This window comes from Delphinus delphis, chromosome 21 (assembly GCF_949987515.2).
Source record: "Delphinus delphis chromosome 21, mDelDel1.2, whole genome shotgun sequence".
Lineage (NCBI taxonomy): Eukaryota > Metazoa > Chordata > Mammalia > Artiodactyla > Delphinidae > Delphinus > Delphinus delphis.
The window spans coordinates 22,910,336-22,929,013 of record NC_082703.1 but is presented as its reverse complement, the minus strand read 5'-3'; the positions used below and the strand labels follow the sequence as shown (position 1 = coordinate 22,929,013).

The 18,678-nt window shown below is 44.3% G+C and overlaps 1 protein-coding gene and 1 pseudogene across 2 annotated transcripts in view; one reads left to right on the top strand and one right to left on the bottom strand.

The window, feature by feature from the left end:
* Window positions 1-8,977, bottom strand: part of ENPP6 (ectonucleotide pyrophosphatase/phosphodiesterase 6) — a 90,503-nt gene extending 81,526 nt beyond the window's left edge. For both annotated transcript variants that reach the window (XM_060001134.1, XM_060001133.1), the window contains exon 1: window positions 8,701-8,977. In XM_060001134.1, the coding sequence (XP_059857117.1) occupies window positions 8,701-8,941 (241 nt within the window). In that variant the 5' untranslated portion in view covers window positions 8,942-8,977. The remainder of the gene's footprint in view (window positions 1-8,700) is intronic.
* A 3,097-nt stretch (window positions 8,978-12,074) lies between these two features.
* LOC132417502 (signal peptidase complex subunit 2 pseudogene) lies at window positions 12,075-12,811 on the top strand (annotated as a pseudogene).
* Window positions 12,812-18,678: the final 5,867 nt, after the last annotated feature.

Genomic DNA, 18,678 nt, shown 5'->3' with positions numbered 1-18,678 from the left:
AATAAACAGCCGTCCAAACTTTCCCATCTTTGCTCATAGGAGCCCCAGACTTCTGAATTTCTTGTAGGCTTGGAATTGATTCAGGTTCCCTTCTTTTCAGCTCTTCCATGTTCACTCACTACCCCATCAGCAAGTTCTGCCTCGAAGGCGCTCCTCAAATTCAACTCTTCACTTATAGCCCATCAGAAAGAATAGATGCTCCAACGTTTGAAGTAGAAAAAAAGGAAAGGTGGAGCCTACTGAATTATCTTCAATTTAGCCTTCAAAGCCTTCTATCAATTGCATGCCTTTTTTCTCTTTTTATAAAACAAATTCACCTCTCTCTCTCTAACCCTCTACCCTGTACCGGGGATGGTGAATGGGTTTAGCACCCTTCCCTCTGTCTTGTTAATGTGTCTCTGACTATTTCTCTGACTGTACTTGTGCCAAGTCCCTCATCAGAGTCTTTATAGATTTTTTTTTTTTAAGATCTGGCCCTAAATTTATCTCCACTAAAAATCTTTCCAGTCATCTTTCAGTGTTTATTCCTAGATCCACCTTTTCCATGGAACTGTTCAAGACCATTATAACTCCCAATAAGACCTGTCTCCCTGAGTTGCAGACACTTAATCTCTATGCCATTTGTTTAAATTAATACCTACGAGTTTCTTATAAAATGCACCTAATATCCATTCAGCGCATAAAAGTTAAATATATTCCCGCCACCTCTATGTGAGGATTATATATCCTGAACTATTGGCATCAAGCTTGGTGATATGATTTGCTTTGGCCAATGAGATGGGAGTAGATGTGACTTGTGCCACCTCTGAGCAGAACTTTTAAACATCATTACACTGTTCGCCATTTTCCCTTTTCCCTCTGCCATGCGAGAAGCACGCCTCATTTAGAAGTGGCTTTTTCAGCCTGTGTCTCAAAATGAAGAGGAAATGGGGCAGTTAATCCTTAAAGTCCATGCACATGAGTGAAAAAAAAAAATCTTAGTTGTGGTAAGCCTCTGACAGAGCTTGTCACTGCGACATGATTTAGCCTAATCTTATTGGTCAAGTGGGTAAGATGTACAATTTTTATAACGGTGGTTTTACACAAAGTTTCTCATTCTGTCCTCACAACAAGCCTATTGGGTAAGCTTTACTTTCTCCATTCTACTGCTAAATAATATTAAAACTCAAAAGCACTTCAAATCCTGCAAGTCAGAAAGTGAGAGAATGGATGAAATTAGATCTTTGGCAGCAAATCCATAGCTCTTTCCACTATACCATGTACTGTGGGTTGAACCGTGTTCTCTAAAGAGTTATGTTGAAGTTCTATCCCTCAGCACCTGTGAGTGAGACCTTATTTAGACACAAGGTCTTTGCAGATGTAATCAAGTTAAGATGAGGTCACGAGGACGGGCCCTAATCCCTAATCCCATATGACTGGTGTCCTTATAAGAAGGGACACACAGGGAGAACGCCATGACAGTGAAGGCAGAGATTGGAGTGACACTTCGATGCAATCTACAAACCAAAAATACCAAGGACTGCTGGCAATGCAAGAAAGCTGAGAGAAAGGCATGGAACAGATGCTCCCCTAGAGCCTTCAGAGGGAGCGTGGCCCTGCTGGCACCTTGATTTCAGACGACTGGCTTCCAGAACTATGAAGGAATAATTTCTATTATTTTAGGTAACCGCATTTGTGGTAATTTGTTACAGCAGCCCTAGGAAACCAAACACCGTGACCACCTCAATTTCAGGGCATAAACCATCAGGAATTCTCAGGAAGTAGGTCTGGGGGTGGAAGTGGTGTGGCTAAAGAAGGCTTCATTCTTCCATCGGCTGCCCCGTGGCCCCCATCCTGCCTGTGTTAGTTTCCAAGAGCTGTCGTAACAAAGTACCACGGACCAGGTGACTTGAACAACAGAATTTTATTTTTCACAATTCTGGAGGCTAGAAGTCCAAAATCAAGGCGTCATCAGGGTTGGTCTTTTCTACAGCCCTCTCTCGTTGGCTTTGTAGACGGCCACCTTCTCCCTGTGTCTGCATATGGTTTTCCTTTGGTGCCCATCTGTGTCCTAATCTCCTCTTCTTATCAGGACATCAGCTATGTTGCATTAGAGCCCACCCTAACAGCTCCATTTAACTTAATTGCCATTTTAAAGACCCTCTCTCCAAATGCAGTCACATTCTGAGGCACTGGGGGATAGGACTTCAAGATACACATTTGTGTGTTGGACAAGGAAGACACGATTCAGCCCATAAACCATTTCCTGTTTTCAAATATCTAAGGAGCCTCTCATGAGCCTTAAGCAATGTGGAGTGGAGACCGAGAGCACAAGACGGCCTGACCCTTTAAGTCGCCAGACCCATCCCTGGGCCTCACAGCCAAGACCACACAAAACGTGGCCTTCGCTGCCCTCTCACAGTTGTTCTCACGGTTCTGAACCATTCGCCTCATTCGTGCTTCACTGATGCCTCCGCCTCCTTGGCTTCGGCAGTCTTGGCTGGAGTTAGGCTCTGTTTAGGGCTACGCTGATGACTAGTGTATTGCTGCACCCCCTACACCCCAGGCCCTTGAGGCCCAGCACCCTCCTCATGGGTGACTCTCCTTTCAGCCCTCTTGCAGCCCCTGACCTTATAGTCAAAATGTAAAACAAAACTGATAGACATACTTTGAGGTTACATAAGATTATTAGGCATAAATGGTAATCGGTTCACCTAAATATCTGTTCATTGCTTTCACAAAGCAAAGCATAATTTCAGTCTTTTCCTCTGCCTGCTAGTTTAGTAGTATCTAAAATCAAAATAATAATCAAGTTCCCTGAAACTCTGAACGCTTTGATCATTTTTATAATGCTTCTTCACTAGGATAAATTTTGTTTGAAGACAGAGCATGACAAGTGAAGGGAGGGTGGTCAGGGAAGGAGTATCCACTGCAGTGACTTTGGGGAAGAGATCTAAAAAAAGCAACGGAGCAAGAATTCCCTGGCGGTCCAGTGGTTAGGACTTGGTGTTTTTACTGCCGAGGGTGCGGGTTCAATCCCTGGTCAGGGAACTAAGATCCCTCAAACTTTGGGTCTTTCTGGGGAAAAGCATTCCAGACAGAAGGAACAGCAAGTTCAGGTGTCCTGGGATGGCCACCTGCCTGGAACAGGTGAGGAAAAAAGGGAAGAAATGGTGGGGAGTGAGGCTGGAAAGGGCTGGGTGACCTGGGGCCAGTTCTGTAAGAGCCTGAATCTACTGGAGCGTCTGAACAGAGGAGTGACACCATCGGGCATGTGTTTTAAGAGGACTAGTCTGGTACGCATATGAGACAAACTGTAGGGCAGAGAGGGTGGGGCACCAGGAGCTGCTGGGAAGCTCTAGGCTCCCGAGGGTGCGCCCTCTGGTCAGGGCCCCAGGGATGGAGGCAGGAGAAGCAGAGGCTTTGCGATCCATCCTGAAAGCGGAGCCGATTCAGCTGCAGGAGAAAAGGTGGTGAGGAAGATTGGGAGGGGCCGACAGAAGGGACCGGAGGAATCAGTGAGATAGGAGGAAACAGAGAGAGGAGGGCGTCCTGGAACTGAGGGCGCTATCAGGAAGGAGGCCATCAAAGCAGAGGACTGACCCTTGATGACCAGGAGGCCGCTGCTGAAAACCAAAGCATGATGGGGTTTTGCAGGGGAGAGAGTAAGCGGGGAGCAGTGGGCACCCCAGACAGAGGCATCTAAATCCAAGGAAGCCAAGCCCTGGGCTGAACAGCCCCGAGCAGATGCTGATCCAGGGGGAGGAGAGGCCAGGATGCCCTGGAGAGGGGCCGTGTCCATGCTGCTTGTGCTGTGGGCGTGCAGAGGCCGCCACAAGTGAAACTGAACTCTCCAGAAGGCTGAGGATGTGGGCTTTTTTTCAAAACATGATTTCTCAAGTACTTTCTGCATTGATTTCCTTTGGTCCAAGTGACAGACGGTTTTAATTTAAATCGGCTATTTTCTTAAAGGCAAAGGAAAGCTTGCCTTACCCGGCAATCCCTCACTCCAGAATGTGAGGCCTTGATATCTGGGAAGAATTTGCTTCACGTGTCATTTCTAGGAGGGCGGTCAGGACTGCCATTGGCACAGATACTAATTCTAAGCAGTTAACGCCCTTGGTTTTGCTTTGATTCCACCAGAGGATTAATCAAGTGTCTTCATCCAGGCTCTGGCTGCTTCCCGGACTGGTCATAAGGAGACCTCTGTCCTGGGTCCCAGGTCATACACAAAACCTTCTGGGCACGCCAGGACTCGGGTCGGGGCCCTGCTGGTTGCTGTGTGAGAACTGGCCTCCGAGGCCTGCCCTCCAACCTCAGCCCTGCTACTGAGGTTCTTAGGTGTCTGCAGTGAAGCACGCAGTCTCCCTGCACTTCATTTACCAGCGTCTAAATGTTAACATGATAATAACACACTGTATAGCAAACAACTCAGGATACGTTCATCTCCTGGCAGATTATGTTCAGGAAGATTAAATTCTAGACCAGCTTCCCTGCTACTCAGGACGTTTCTGGGCCACCTTCCACAAACACTTAATCAGAAGTGCTCAAGAGTTACAAACAACTGTTGCCATTGGCTTTGGCAAAATGATGCTACCTCACGCTGCCTCAAAACACACGCAATGTTTTCTCTTATGCGTGATCTGCATTGAACAAATCACTGCTTTTTGTCCGTGGATGTTATGTTAAACTTTACTTAAATCAAATGGGGATTTACCTCAAAGAGAATAATTTTACAAAAAGATCCACAGTTAAAGATTAAAACAGGGCTTCCTTGGTGGCGAGGTGGTTAAGAATCTGCCTGCCAATGCAGGGGACACGGGTTCGAGCCCTGGTCTGGGAAGATCCCACATTGCCGCGGAGCAACTAGGCCCGTGAGCCACAACTGCTGAGCCTGCGCTTCTGGAGCCTGTGCTCCACAACAAGAGAGCCCACGACAGTGAGAGGCCCGCGCACCGCGATGAAGGGTGGCCCCCGCTCGCCGCAACTAGAGAAAGCCCTCGCACAGAAACGAAGACCCAACACAGCCAAAAATAAACAAATTAATTAATAAGATTAAAACAGAAAGCTTCCCCATAGAAGTTACACTGTGGTTATATTTTAACTAAAATTAAGTTGATCTACAGACAGCTCTTCAGACAAAGAGCTTATGCATCAAGTAAGATATTATGATAAACGCCACGCCTGGGGCTGTTTATTCCAGCCTTCAGAATGCTCTCACACGCTACTCTGACTGGAAGAACATCCTCCTCTCTTCTGGTCTTGCACAGCGTATTAGGAAACTACCCATTGGTCCTTTGTGTAGCAGTCTGCTAGGGCTGCCCTAACAAAGTACCACCGACTGAGTGGCCCAACAACAGAAACTGGTCTCTTGCAGTTCTGGAGGCTGGAAATCTGAGATCAAGGAGTCGGCAGGTCTGGTTTCTGGTGAGACCTCTCTCCTTGGCTTGCAGGTGGCAGCCTTCACACTGTCCTCATGAGGTCTCTTCTCTGTGAACGTTGATCCCCGATGTCTCTTCCTCTTCTTAAAAGAGCATCAGCCATAGCGGAGTAGGGCCCCACTCTAACAGCATCATTTAACTTAATCACCTCTTTAAACACCATGTCCTTAAATATTGTTACATTCTGATGTACTGGGGGTTGGGATTTCAACACATGAATTTTGGAGGGACACCATTCGGCCCTTGCTACTCATTTGGGATATTAGTAGGTATATGATGTGTCTTTCCTGCTCAACTTGAATGTAGGCTCCCTGGGTGAATGGCCCTGTTTTAAGATTCTGTGTGTTCCCAGTAATCAATTGTCTGATGGATTTTCTTTTTTGCAGGGGGGCGGGGTGCCAGGCCGCACAGCTTGTGGGATCTTAGTTCCCCGAGCAGGGACTGAACCCAGGCCCTGGTCAGTGAAAGCGTGGAGTCCTAACCACTGGACCGCCAGGGAATTCCCCTGATGGATCTTCTTGATCACTATTGGAATTGTGTTCACATTTGTCCTGATGCAAACACATTTTGAAGGAAAAAAAAATCAGTCACAGTGGCTTCATGTCAATGATTGGGCTAGATGATTTCCAAGGTTCCTCACAAATCCTGTGACTGTTCATTGCCCATCACCATCCACGTGGCTTCGCATGAAATTCTCCTCTCTAAAGATCAGTCATGTGCTTAATTTCTAATACGTAGGCCTCCCAAGAGGTGCCAGTCCTAACTTTTTCTAATTTCATGTCTGCTTCTGGCAACACCTGAGATTCTGGACGGATTAGGACCCAGAAGCTGAGGAAACTGAGGTTCAGGGCAGTGCGATGGCTTGCCCATCCCGACCCTGAAAGGACTCCAACCAAGTTCTCCCAGCTCCCAGGCCAAGTTCTTTCCAATAACCCATCATTCCTCATTATGAAAAGAGAAGAACACCAAGGGCTTTATGGCTTATGGGCAATAATTCATGTAAGGAATTGAGATCACAGTCTGTCTTATAAATTCTGAGGAACCTTAAGACAGCATACCTTTTAGTACCGAAAGGATCTAGCATGATTCTTTCGTTGGTTCATAAAATGTTCATATGCTCAAACCATATGTTTAACTACTATTCCCAATGGATAGATCCTTCCTTATATGAAAAAAAGAGGAATTTTTCAACATCAGGTGGAAAAAGAAGCATAGATATTGGGGGAAATAGTCTAGATTTCACACTGAGTCAGTTCCAGGGCAGTGGACGTGGCAGCAACCTGATGGCCAGGCCACCCCAGCCCACAATCCCACTCCAAGCCTTTACGTCCACTCAGTAGATACAAGTCACACCCAAAGACACTGGCACATGAACATGAGTCTTGCTGGACACATCCTATATACAATATTGCTTCTATCAAAGCGAAAAAGCCAACTTAAGCACCAAGCGAGCTTTCAAGTCAGATCCTACATTTTGCCATCAAAACCTCTAAGGGCGTAAGCCGTATGCAGAGCCTGTGGCTTTCTCGGGCTAGACTCAGTTTGAAAGTAAAGGTAAGATCTTTGTCAAACATTCACGGGGCCTGCACTGTCCCACCACAAGAAGGGCCCTTCTGTCGTGCCTAGACCAGAGAAAATACCCACAGCCTGACAAGAAAGTGTCTGCGTGACTAAGGCTTTGTGCAAATTAGTCCTTGTGCTGATATCAGGAACATGGATCTGACAGACAAAGGGCCAAGTCACTGGCTGCGTTTCTCCGTGGAGACCGTAATGGTCCCTTTTTGCTCGCTGGAGTCTGACTTGCTAAAACGGATTTTGTTCCTCTTCCACTGAGACTGAGAAAAGTGCACGTGGCAGTCTGTGAATCGAGCCTCGCAGCAGGGCTCTGAGAGACAACTGGTGCCGGGGTGGGTGCAGGTGTGAAACTCCCTGGACAGTGCTGAAGTCGGCCTGTGACACACAATAACCTCTATGTGCGGCCCGCAAACGGCTTCCCTGCAAGGGCAGATCCATGCCAAGGGAGGACGAGGAGACTTTTGTTCATCTTCTTTATCTGAGAGATGCTGATTGTTTGTCTGTTGGGGGAGATTTTTGAAAATGAGCAGATAAATTCCTTGCTGTGTGCCGTCTGGACTTTTTTTTTTTTTTCTTTTTTTTTTTGCTCTCCATGCCTTTATTTCTAATTCTCCAAAATCTCTTTCCCCATTAATTTTATGGCATTTTTATGTACACATGCATACAGTATCCACGTATGAAGTCAGAGATAGCAATTTGTCTTTCCAGGATCCTTGGGCTTTGCTGTCCTGTGAAGATCCATAATGAGATACAAGAGTTCTCATCCCCTTCCTGTTAACAGAATTTATAGTTTTCCCTGCGCTCAGAGCACATAGCTAAGTCCTACATAAGCATTAATAGCAGTGCATTCTTACCAGCCTCCCTGGACAGCTTGCTAAATTCCTTCTGAGCGCCTCTCGCTGGCCCTTACAAAGGTTAGCTGATAAACAAACCGGAAGCTAGGAATCTCACTGTGTGAGCACAGACAGAGGATCAAATTCGTGGAATCACATTTGGCGTGCTGGCAATCCCAGATGGAGGTCATTTTTAGGCAGAAGTCTGCTTTTCCAAACCCAGGCACAGTCTGGGTTAGCTGGGGGGTTGGGTTTTGTTTTGTTAACAGATGCTAGAAGTTAAAAATGGGACTCTGAACTACACATCAATTTTTTCTTCTCCGTGTCATTTTACCTGGCCCCAAAGGGCAAAAGAAGGAGCAAGTAGCATTGCTAAGTAATACTTCAGGATATGACCTGAAAACTCCCTCCGAGTCATCCAGGAATCCCACATGTAACTTTCATAATCTAGCACATTGACAAACAAGCCAAAACAGCTCCAGGATGACAGATGACTGCAGGGCAAAGGGGACAGAAGGAATCTGATACAAATGAAGACCTGTTGACTTTTTAAATTTGAACTTAGAAAATACGGAGTAGGCCAGAATTTTTTATTTGTAAAACAAATAACCACTTTAACAATCATCTATTCATGTAGTTCTCTGTTCTCCACACTGAGAATCCAAAACAGGTCCTGGGAATAACTTTTGGAAAACAACACACCCATGAAAAAAAAAAATCTCAGCCAAGAACACACACTTCCTGTCTATCTCTGGGGTCCCAAAGGATGAGGGAAACCTGAGCATTTCCATGAGACTCTAATGCCAGGAGCTCACTGCTACTGTTGGACTCTAGCCCGCCCCTCCCCGCCCGGAGGAGGACACGGTACTCACCAGTCATTAGGCTGTAGTAATTGGGGTACGAGAGACTGGGAAAGTCTGGGGTCAAGTAATCCGCTTTCACCCCCCTGCTCACAATCTCCCTGAAACCAGGCAAGGACTCCAGGACCTCATCACTGATGTAGTCAGAGCGAAAACCATCCAGCAGAAACACCAGGAGCTTCCGGCGGGCCGGGGCTGGCTGTGCCAGGCTGAGAACAAGGGCCAGCAGGAGCGCCCCGAGCTTCTCTGCCATGCTGCCAGGAGCCTGCCCGAGCACGGCTGGCACAGCCGTCCCTTTGCAGAGACTGAGGATGGAGAATCTGTAGCTATTCTCTCTTCTAGGGGCTGGACCTTGACTGCTGGCCTTCCTGAGCCAAGTTCACTTTCAGAATTTAAAGGTACAGCACCCCCTTTTAAAAACATCTATGCTCACCCTTTACTAGAAAGTCCGGAGATCGACCCCTTCGGAGAAGCCAGGTTCCCAAACAACCCAGAATTAACACCAGGGGAGAGAGTGCAACCTTATTATGTGGGCTGAATGTTCCAGAAATACAAGCGCCCACAGAGAGGTGGAATTTGAGAAGATGACAGAAGTTAGCACTAACTTTGCAGTTGGGCTAACCAAACGAGGAGGCAAGGAAAAGGGTGATCTCTTGGTTTGCTGCCATCCCACACCTCTGCCCAATTTAAACTCTCTCACTGACTTTTTCGCTTACAATTTAGTAACGCAAACCTCTTAACTCGGGATGTAAACAAGAGACCATAAAATTCATCTTGGGCATATCTGTGGACTTTTCAGCAGGGCCTCCATCTTCATAGCATTTAAAAACAAATTATTTGTCTATGTCTCAGCCACTTCTTCTTTTCGTATGCATCTCTATACAGCGCTTATTGTTTTACTTTTCAAGCTGCCCGTGTCCAAACCCAGCTGTAGGAGGCGATGCCTCTCAGCAGAGCCATAGAGCCAGAAAGTTCCACAATTGAACAACAGACTTGGGGGTCATCATGGCAGATTGGTCTGAGGTAGCACTACCCAAGAGGGCAGCAATCAGACAGAGAGCTGGAGGACGAGAGTTTGAGATGGACAAGCACAGCTAGAGATAACCAGGAGGCTTCATGCCAGGAAGGACCAGGCAGAGGAGGGACTGGGAGGCCGACCGGGAGGTCGGTGAGGGCAGCAAACACAGGGGGGTCAGGAGACAAAGCACTAAGTCCAGATGGCTGCGGTTCCCTAGGCTGGGTCTTTCATTTGGCAGAAAATTAAGTATAAAGGCTTATAAAATGTGTATGGCCCACAGCAAGTCCTTAACAAATGCTAACTATTATTAGCATTGTAACGTTGCTTGGATCCTGGTGAAATTTGCAAGGCCCTGGGCAAAGCTTCACAGGGACTGAGGGCGGTCAGACACCAGCCGCTCTGATCTTAATCAATTCTACAGTGGCTGTCACCCTACCTCCGCCCTCTGCCTGTGCCTTGTCTTCTTATCCTGTCCTATTGCATTTAGAGTCAATCCCTCACATGAGACCACTGGTCACTTTCTACATTGTGCTGGGAAAAAAAAAAAAAAGCACCTTGGCCAAATTACCATTCCCATCTCAGCTGGCTGAGACAAGGATCAGACTTCATTTTCCCAATAAAAGTAATGCTTTTTACAATTAAAAAAATAAGAGAAAGAGGACAGCTTATTCTTAATATTTTTTTAATTTGAAAACACAATGTTATTCTTATCTCTTTGAGTTACGTTGTACTGTTATTCTAAACGGAAGGAAGGAGTAAAGCAAAGGGAAAGGTGCTGATGCTGACGAGCCGATGGGCTGCCCTGGCCGTGACCATCACACACACACTGGAAGAATTTCCTCCGGTAGGGAGGGCCTGACGAGGCAGCAGATAAAGCTAGATGCGCTGTCAGTTCCTGAGTATGTCCAGGGTAGGGGACTGTGGAGATGGCATAATAACGCAAACCCACATGAACTGCCTTGGGGGTGGCCCCTGAGCTCCCTTGGGGAGAGGTTAAGGACTCCAAATGTTAAAGATGAATATAAAAGGGGCATCCACTTTCCTCCGCCTCTAGCGGGAGGTCCAACCCCAAATACGGCTCCCTGAGTGCCTTACCCAGTTGTTGAGGTGGGGAATCCTTAACTAACAAGCTCCAAATTAGAGTGTCCCCAGATCCCCAGAGGACCCCAAGGCCCCATGGATAGCACTGTGGTGCGTCTGGGTGTGGGCATTGCTGCTGTGCACTACATTGTTTTATGATGAACATATCATGTTTTATGATAATGTTTAGAGAGTTTCTCTAAAGTTTTGGATCAATAAATTACTGTAAATAAGCATCTTTAATATACATACCAATATATGAAGAAAGAAAGAAACACATGGGATAGAATTCAAACCAAGGAAATCCCAGCACTGCCTACAGTCAGACTCCTGGTCTTATACTGCCTTGTGGCCTAGAAAAGGTTGGAAAGAAAAGCTAAAAGCTAACAAGGAAAGACAACAGATTAGAAAATGTGGTTATTATTAAGTGCCCAAAGCCTTGTGGTCCGAGACCTTGTATGCCTGTTATCTGGATGTCCTCAGTGGGGGGTGGTCATCAGCATCTAATATGTAAAAGTGCTCCTTTTGCCACTTGTTTTTCAAGGGTTGACAATGCTATAAAGGTCACTGCCCACAGGAGTTTAACCCAGATAATGCAGAAACATGAAAAATTTCCTCCAGAACGTGGAACGAGCTTTGTCCTGAAAGCTGTTCCAGGTCTTGCTAGGGACAGGCATGAGCTCTCAGGAATGTGCTGTCCAGATGGGTCGGCACTCTGCTGCCTCGCCTCCATGGAGAGGCAGATGAGATGGAAGGAGGGAGTCCTGGGCTTAGAGAAAGAAGACACGATTCTAGAGCCTGGGTTCTGGCATTCTGCAACTGTGAGATTCTGAGACAGCTGCTGCCTTTCCATGCTTTAATTTTCCCCTCTGAAAGTGACAGAGGCGTTAAGATCCTTCCCAGAATCAATTAGAATTCAAAAGTTGTGACCCAAGTCAGCCTATGTTAGCCAACATCAGCCTTCACTGACCCTGTTAATCCATACATTTTTGGCAGCCCATGTGGGCCCACGTCAACCCTTACCTTCCCTAGAAATCAGCAGTCTTAGATCCTCAAAGTTCTTGCCCTAAAGCCTGACCATGGCAAGTGTCCCACCTGCCTTCTCTCTGGTCAGGCCTTGGAATTAGAATCTTAACAGATTTTAAAAAATTGAAATCCTACAGAACGTGTTCTAGATTCAGGATAATATTCATCTAAAATTAAGATTAAATAAAGACATTTTCAGATAAATGAAAGCTGAGACAATTAGTCCCCAACATACCTGTACTACAAGGAATACTAGGCAGAAGCAAGCAAGATGGCGGTGGCGGCGGCGGCTGCTCAGGGAGGGAGAACCGGTGGTGGCGGAGGCAGTAGTGGGGCTGGCAGTGTTTCCAGCTGTGGGACAGGCAGTAGCCGCAGCGGCTTGCTGGACAAGTGGAAGATTGATGATAAGCCTGTAAAAACTGACAAATGGGATGGATCAGCTGTGAAAAATTCTTTGGATGATTCTGCCAAAAAGGTACTTCTGGAAAAGTACATGTATGTGCAGAATTTTGGTCTAACTGACGGTCGCCTCACCATCTGTACCAGCTCCTGTTTCTTCGCCATAGTGGCTTTGATTTGGGATTATACGCACCCCTTTCCAGAGTCCAAACCTGTTTTGGCTTTGCGCGTTATATCCTATTTTGTGATGATGGGGATCCTGACCATTTATACCTCATATAAGGAGAAGAGCATCTTTCTCGTGGCCCACAGGAAAGATCCCACAGGGGTGGGTCCTGATGATATTTGGCAGCTGTCGTCCAGTCTCAAAAGGTTCAATGACAAACACACTCTGAAGCTGACCTTCATCAGCGGAAGAACAAAGCAGCAACGGGAAGCCGAGTTCACCAAGTCCACTGCTAAGTTTTTTGACCACAACAGGACCCTGGTCATGGATGCATATGAGCCTGAGATATCCAGGCTTCATGACAGTCTTGCCACAGAAAGAAAAATAAAATAGCTACTTCTAAAAGCAGCCATCTTTTGGCTAGATCATGCTGAATTGAGGGGTGAGGGAGAAAGAAACAGAGAACTTAATATGGATAAAGTAAGAAATGTAAAACATGTCCGTTTTGTCTGAAATTTTAGTCCATTCTGTATAAACAGAATTTTCTAGCTCAGATATGAGAAGTTGTAGCTCTGCTATCTAGCTGTAGCCTCTTTGGTCTGCTGATGGCATTGTTTTGATTTGCTTTTCTGGAAAAGCATTTTTGCTAAAAACCGTACAGACTTCCTCCTTCATACCTAGCAGTACTTTATATAGTATAGCTTTGTGCCATGCAGCATTTGAAGACTCAATTTTTTAAATTGTTAACCTGTTGATGACTTTATTGTGTTAATTCCCATTTCAACAGCTGTTTCCCTTAATTCAGGATACAACTTCTTGTGTATGACAGTTTTCCTTCACACACCATTTTTGTGGGTGTGTATATATCTAACTTGGGGAGAATTTGGGAAAAAAAACCCACAGTTTTTTAATTTGTTTAAAAGAGACTTTCTCCCTGTTACATTTTGTGCTCTTAACCAATTAAAGAAGCCAATGGCATTTTTAGTTTAAAAAAAAAAAAAAAGAAAAAGAAATACTAAAGAATGTCCTTCAGGTTGAAGGGAAATAATACAAGATAAAAATTAAGATTTACAGGAAGGGAATAAAGAGTATTAGAATTGGTGAATATACGGATAAACATAAAAAAGTATATATTTTTCTTTTCTTAATGTCCTAAAAAATTGTTTAAAGTAAAAAAAAAAAAATTGTTTAAAGTAAAAAATAACACTCTGATAGGATGTATAAATTTATAACTTATGAAGAATTAAAAGATATAAAAAACAGTAGCTTAAAGACAGTAGTAGAATGTTTAAATGGAATTAAATTGTTGTGACTTTTTTATTCATTTATGAAATGGGAAAAGTCAGATATGAAGAATAAAATCTAAAGTGATCAAATAGTAACTCTAAGTAGATTGTAACAAGGATACATATTGTAATGCCAAGAGCAACCACTAAAAATTACTACAAAGAGGCATAGCTAATAGAGAAGTAAACTACCTCAACATAATAAAGGCTGCACATGACAAACCCACAGCTAACATCATACTCAACAGCGAAATGGGAACGCTTTTCCACTAAGATCAGGAACAAGACAAGGATGCCACTCTCACTACTCCTATTTAACATAATGCTAGAACTCCCAGCCAGAGCAATTAGGCAAGAAAAAGAAGTAAAAGGCATCCAAGTTGGAAAGGAAAAGTAAAATTGTATGCGGATGATACGATACCATATATCTAAAATCCTAAACCCCCCAAAAAAAGTTTAAAACAAGAACTAGTAAATGAATTCAGTAAAATTGCAGAATACAAAATTAATGTACAAAAACCAATTGCTTTTCTATACACTAGCAATGAATTATATGAGAAAGAAATAAAGAAAACAATCCATTTATACAATAATAGCATCAAAAATAATAAATTATTTAGGAATAAATTTAACTAAGGAGGTGAAAAATATGTACACTGAAAATCACAACACATTGATGAAAAAACTGAAGACACAAATAAATGGAATGATATACTATGTGCATACATCAGAATAATTAATATTGTTAAAATGTCCATACTATCGGGCTTCCCTGGTGGCACAATGGTTGAGAGTCCGCCTGCCGATGCAGGGGATGCGGGTTCGTGCCCCGGTCCGGGAAGATCCCACATGCCGCGGAGCGGCTGGGCCTGTGAGCCATGGCCGCTGGGCCTGTGAGTCCGGAGCGCAACAGTAGAGGCCACAACAGTGAGAGGCCCGTGTACCGCAAAAAAACAAACAAACAAAAAAAAAACAAGTCCGTACTATCCAAAGCTAGCTATAGATTCAATGAAACCCCTAACAAAATTTCAATGGCGTTTTTCACAGAAATAAGAAAAACATTCATATGGAACCATAAAAGATCCTGAATAGCCAAAGCAATCGTGAGAAAGTAGAACAAAGCTAGAGGCATCACACTTCCTGATTTCAAATTTTATTTGAAAGCTATAGTAAACTAAACAGTATGGTAGTGGCATAAAAACAGACACACAGACCAATGGAATAAAGTTGAGAGCCCAGAAATTAACCCACACTATGTAATCAACTGACATTTGACAAGTGAGCCAAGAATACTCAATGAGGAAAGAATAGCCTCTTCAATTAATGATAGGAAAACTGTATCTTCCTATACAAAAGAATAAAACTGCACCCCTGTCTTACACCACTCGCAATAATTCACTTGAAATGAACTGAAGACTTAAATGTAAGACTCAAACCCATAAAACTCCTAGAACAAAATATAGGGGAAAAGCTTCTTGACATTGGTGTTGGTGATAATTTCTTGGATACGACACTGAAAGCACAAACAACAAAAGCAAAAATAAACAAGTGGACTACATCAAACTAAAAAGCTTCTGTACAGCAAAAGAAACAATCAACCAAATGAAAAGGCAACCTATAGGGCTTCCCTGGTGGCGCAGTGGTTGAGAGTCCGCCTGCCGATGCAGGGGACGTGGGTTCGTGGCCCGGTTCGGGAAGATCCCACATGCCGCAGAGCGGCTGCGCCCGTGAGCCATGGGCGCTGAGCCTGCGCGTCTGGAGCCTGTGCTCCGCAACGGGAGAGGCCACAACAGTGAGAGGCCCGCGTACCGGAAAAAAAAAAAAAAAAGGCAACCCATAGAATGAGAGAAAATATTCACAAACCATCAATCTGATAAGGGGTTAATATCCACAATATATAAGGAGCTCAACATTTCAATAGCAAAAAACAAACAATCCAATTTAAAAATGGGCAAAGGGCCTGAACAGTCATTTTTCCAAAGACGACATACAAATGGCCAACAGGTACATGAAAAGATGTTCAATGTCACTAACCATCAAGGAAATGAAACTCAAAACCACGACATGTCACCTCAGACCTGTTCAAATGGCTATTACCAAAAAAGACAAGCGATAACACGTGTTGGCAAGGATGTGGAGAAAAGGGGACCCTTGTGCACTGTTGGTGGGAATGTTAAATTGGTACAAATATTATGGAAAACAGTACGGTGGTTCCTCAAAAAATGAAAAATAGAACTACCATATGGCCCAGCAATCCCATTCTGGGTATATATCTGAACGAAATTAAATCACTGTCTCAAAGAGATATCTGCACCCCCATGTTCACTGCAGCATTATTCACAATAGTCAAGACATGGAAACAACCTAAATGTCTATTAAAGAGTGAAAGTATAAAGAAAATGTGGTACGTATATACAATAGAATGTTACCCATAAAAAGAAGGAAATCGTGCCATTTGCAACGACATACAAAGACCTTGAGGGCATCACATTAAGCGAAGTAAGTCACAGAAAGACAAATACTGTATGTTCTCACTTATATGTGGAATCTAAAAAACCAAAATCATAGAAACAGAGTAGCGTGATGGTTGCCAGGGGCTGGGGGTGGGGGAATTAAGGAGATGCTGGTTTAAGGGTACAGACTCCCAGTTATAAGATAAATAAGTTCCGGGGATCTAATGTACAGTATGGTGACTGTAATTAACAATTCTCTATTATATTTTTGGAGGTTGTTAAGAGAGTAGATCTTAAATGTTATCCCCACAAAAAAAGGTAATTATGTGAGGTGATGGAGGTGTTAACTAACCTTATTGTGATAATCTTTTCATAATATATTTCCGTAATTAATCAAAACAAAAGAGAGAAAGAACACTCCGCGAAGTATTAGAATTAAAGGTAAAAAAGAGTAAAAGGCAGCACCGAAGAAAATTCGTACAACAATCATTCCACTTGTTCCTACTAGCAAAGTAGTTTTATCTGTGCACACTTTAAACAGTCTTCAAGAACATACTCCGTACATAAAAGGCAGCTAACTAATCATACAGATTAGTTACACAGATACTACGCGGACTATCTAAGAACTGTTAGCCTGACTCCTAATCTCATACTCTGGTCCTACCTGGCCATTTCACGGTGGGGAGAAGGGCCCCTCTCTTGATCACTGTCAGCACTCACTGAGGGAGAACCCACGATCAGCCTTCAGAGGGAGCCTCCGACTCAGGTCTCATGCCTCCGGAGTACAGACTAGGGCTGAACTCACCCCACCAAAATTCTAGTCTGCAGGACTGGTCTATTATATATCTTTTGAGGCTCCTCATATAATTTTTTATTTTTTGCGGTACGTGGGCCCCTCACCGCTGCGGCCTCTCCCGTTGCGGAGCACAGGCTCCGGGTGAACAGGCCCAGAGGCCATGGCTCAAGGGCCCAGCCGCTCCGCGGCACGTGGGATCCCCCCGGACCGGGGCACGAACCTGCGTCCCCTGCATCGGCAGGCGGACTCCCAACCACCGTGCCACCAGGGAAGCCCCCTCATATAATTTTGATCAAAAGCTAGGCTTGGGAACCACTGCTGACGATGACAGGCAGCAATGGACAAGCCTGAACATGGTCATGTCATCATCAGATCTGCATTTTAGAAAGCAGGCTCTGGAAGCCATGGGGAGGCAACATCAGTGCCGGCGGAAGCAAGAATAATAACATCCATCTTCCTTGATATTAAGAACTTTACATGCAAAACTTCACTTAGATCTTCTGATCATTTTGTAAGGTAAGTATCTATACCCCAAAAATGCAAAGAAAATCAAGGTTCAGGGAAGCCTAATGTCAAACAGCCTGAAGTGTCAGAACTGAAATTCAAGCCCAGGTCTCTTTTATAGCTTTATATTTTAGGAGAATACATTCAAGTTGCGAAATTAGGAAGAAAAATCAAAGGCTGTGTAAAAGAAAAAAATAATAAACCCTAAGTATCTTTAGCTTATCTTGATTAACATGAGAGGGGGGAATAGAAAACCACCATTAGGACACTGCAGAAATAACTGTCACAGGCAACATCCTCCAACGGATGCTAAAATTAGTGAGAGAACCAGAAAGTGAGGAAGTGTACAAAAAGCAAAAGGATGGGGCACCCCAAAGGGACATGGGAGCCAACCTGAAAGAGCTCCCAATTGCCAAAACCAGAATAAAATAAAGGATGCAGTCCTGGAATATTAACCCAAAGTATAAAATAAATACACAAGCTCATACTGGTATAAACAAATAATTGAACAAGCAAATAAACAGGGAAGAAGTGACAAATCTTCCTTACAAAAGAATTCTAGATAATAGATGCCGATGCCCTCACGGCAAGAGGTAGTACTTAACCCCTACCTACTTGCCATCAAGGGTAAGCTAGACCTAGTGACCCACTTCCAAAGAAGAGAGTAGGGACAAGGGAAAAGCAGTGACTGTGCAGTGGAGAAATCTGGCAAACACATCACCCAAGTGATGGAGGTTAATATCACCAGTGATGTCATGCAGACCTGATGTAACCCCCCATATAGCAAGATGAGACTGGCGCTTCTCTCTGTGGTGTTCCTTCCAAAACTCCAAAACGCCAGTCTAATCGTGAGGAAAACACCAAACAAGCCCAGACTGGGGGGTATTCTACAGGATAACTGGCAAGGACTCCTTAAGAATGTCAAGGTCGTGAAAAACAATAGAAGATCAAGAAACTGTCACAAACCAGAGGCAGCTGAGGAGACATGACAACTATATGCAATGTGGCCTGGGATCCTGGAACAGAAAGAAACATTAAGCAAAAGTCAGTAAATCCAAATAAAGTTGCTTAGCTATTAGTATTGCACCAATGTTAATGCCTTAGTTTTGATAATCGTACTCTGCTTATGTGTGATGCTAACCTTAGGGGAAGCTGGGTGAAGAGCTATGGGAACACTCTGCCTTATTTCTGCAATTTTTCAGTGAGTGCAAAACTTTTTCAAAATAAAGTTTAAAAATTTAAATTGAAATCAGAAGCCTGGC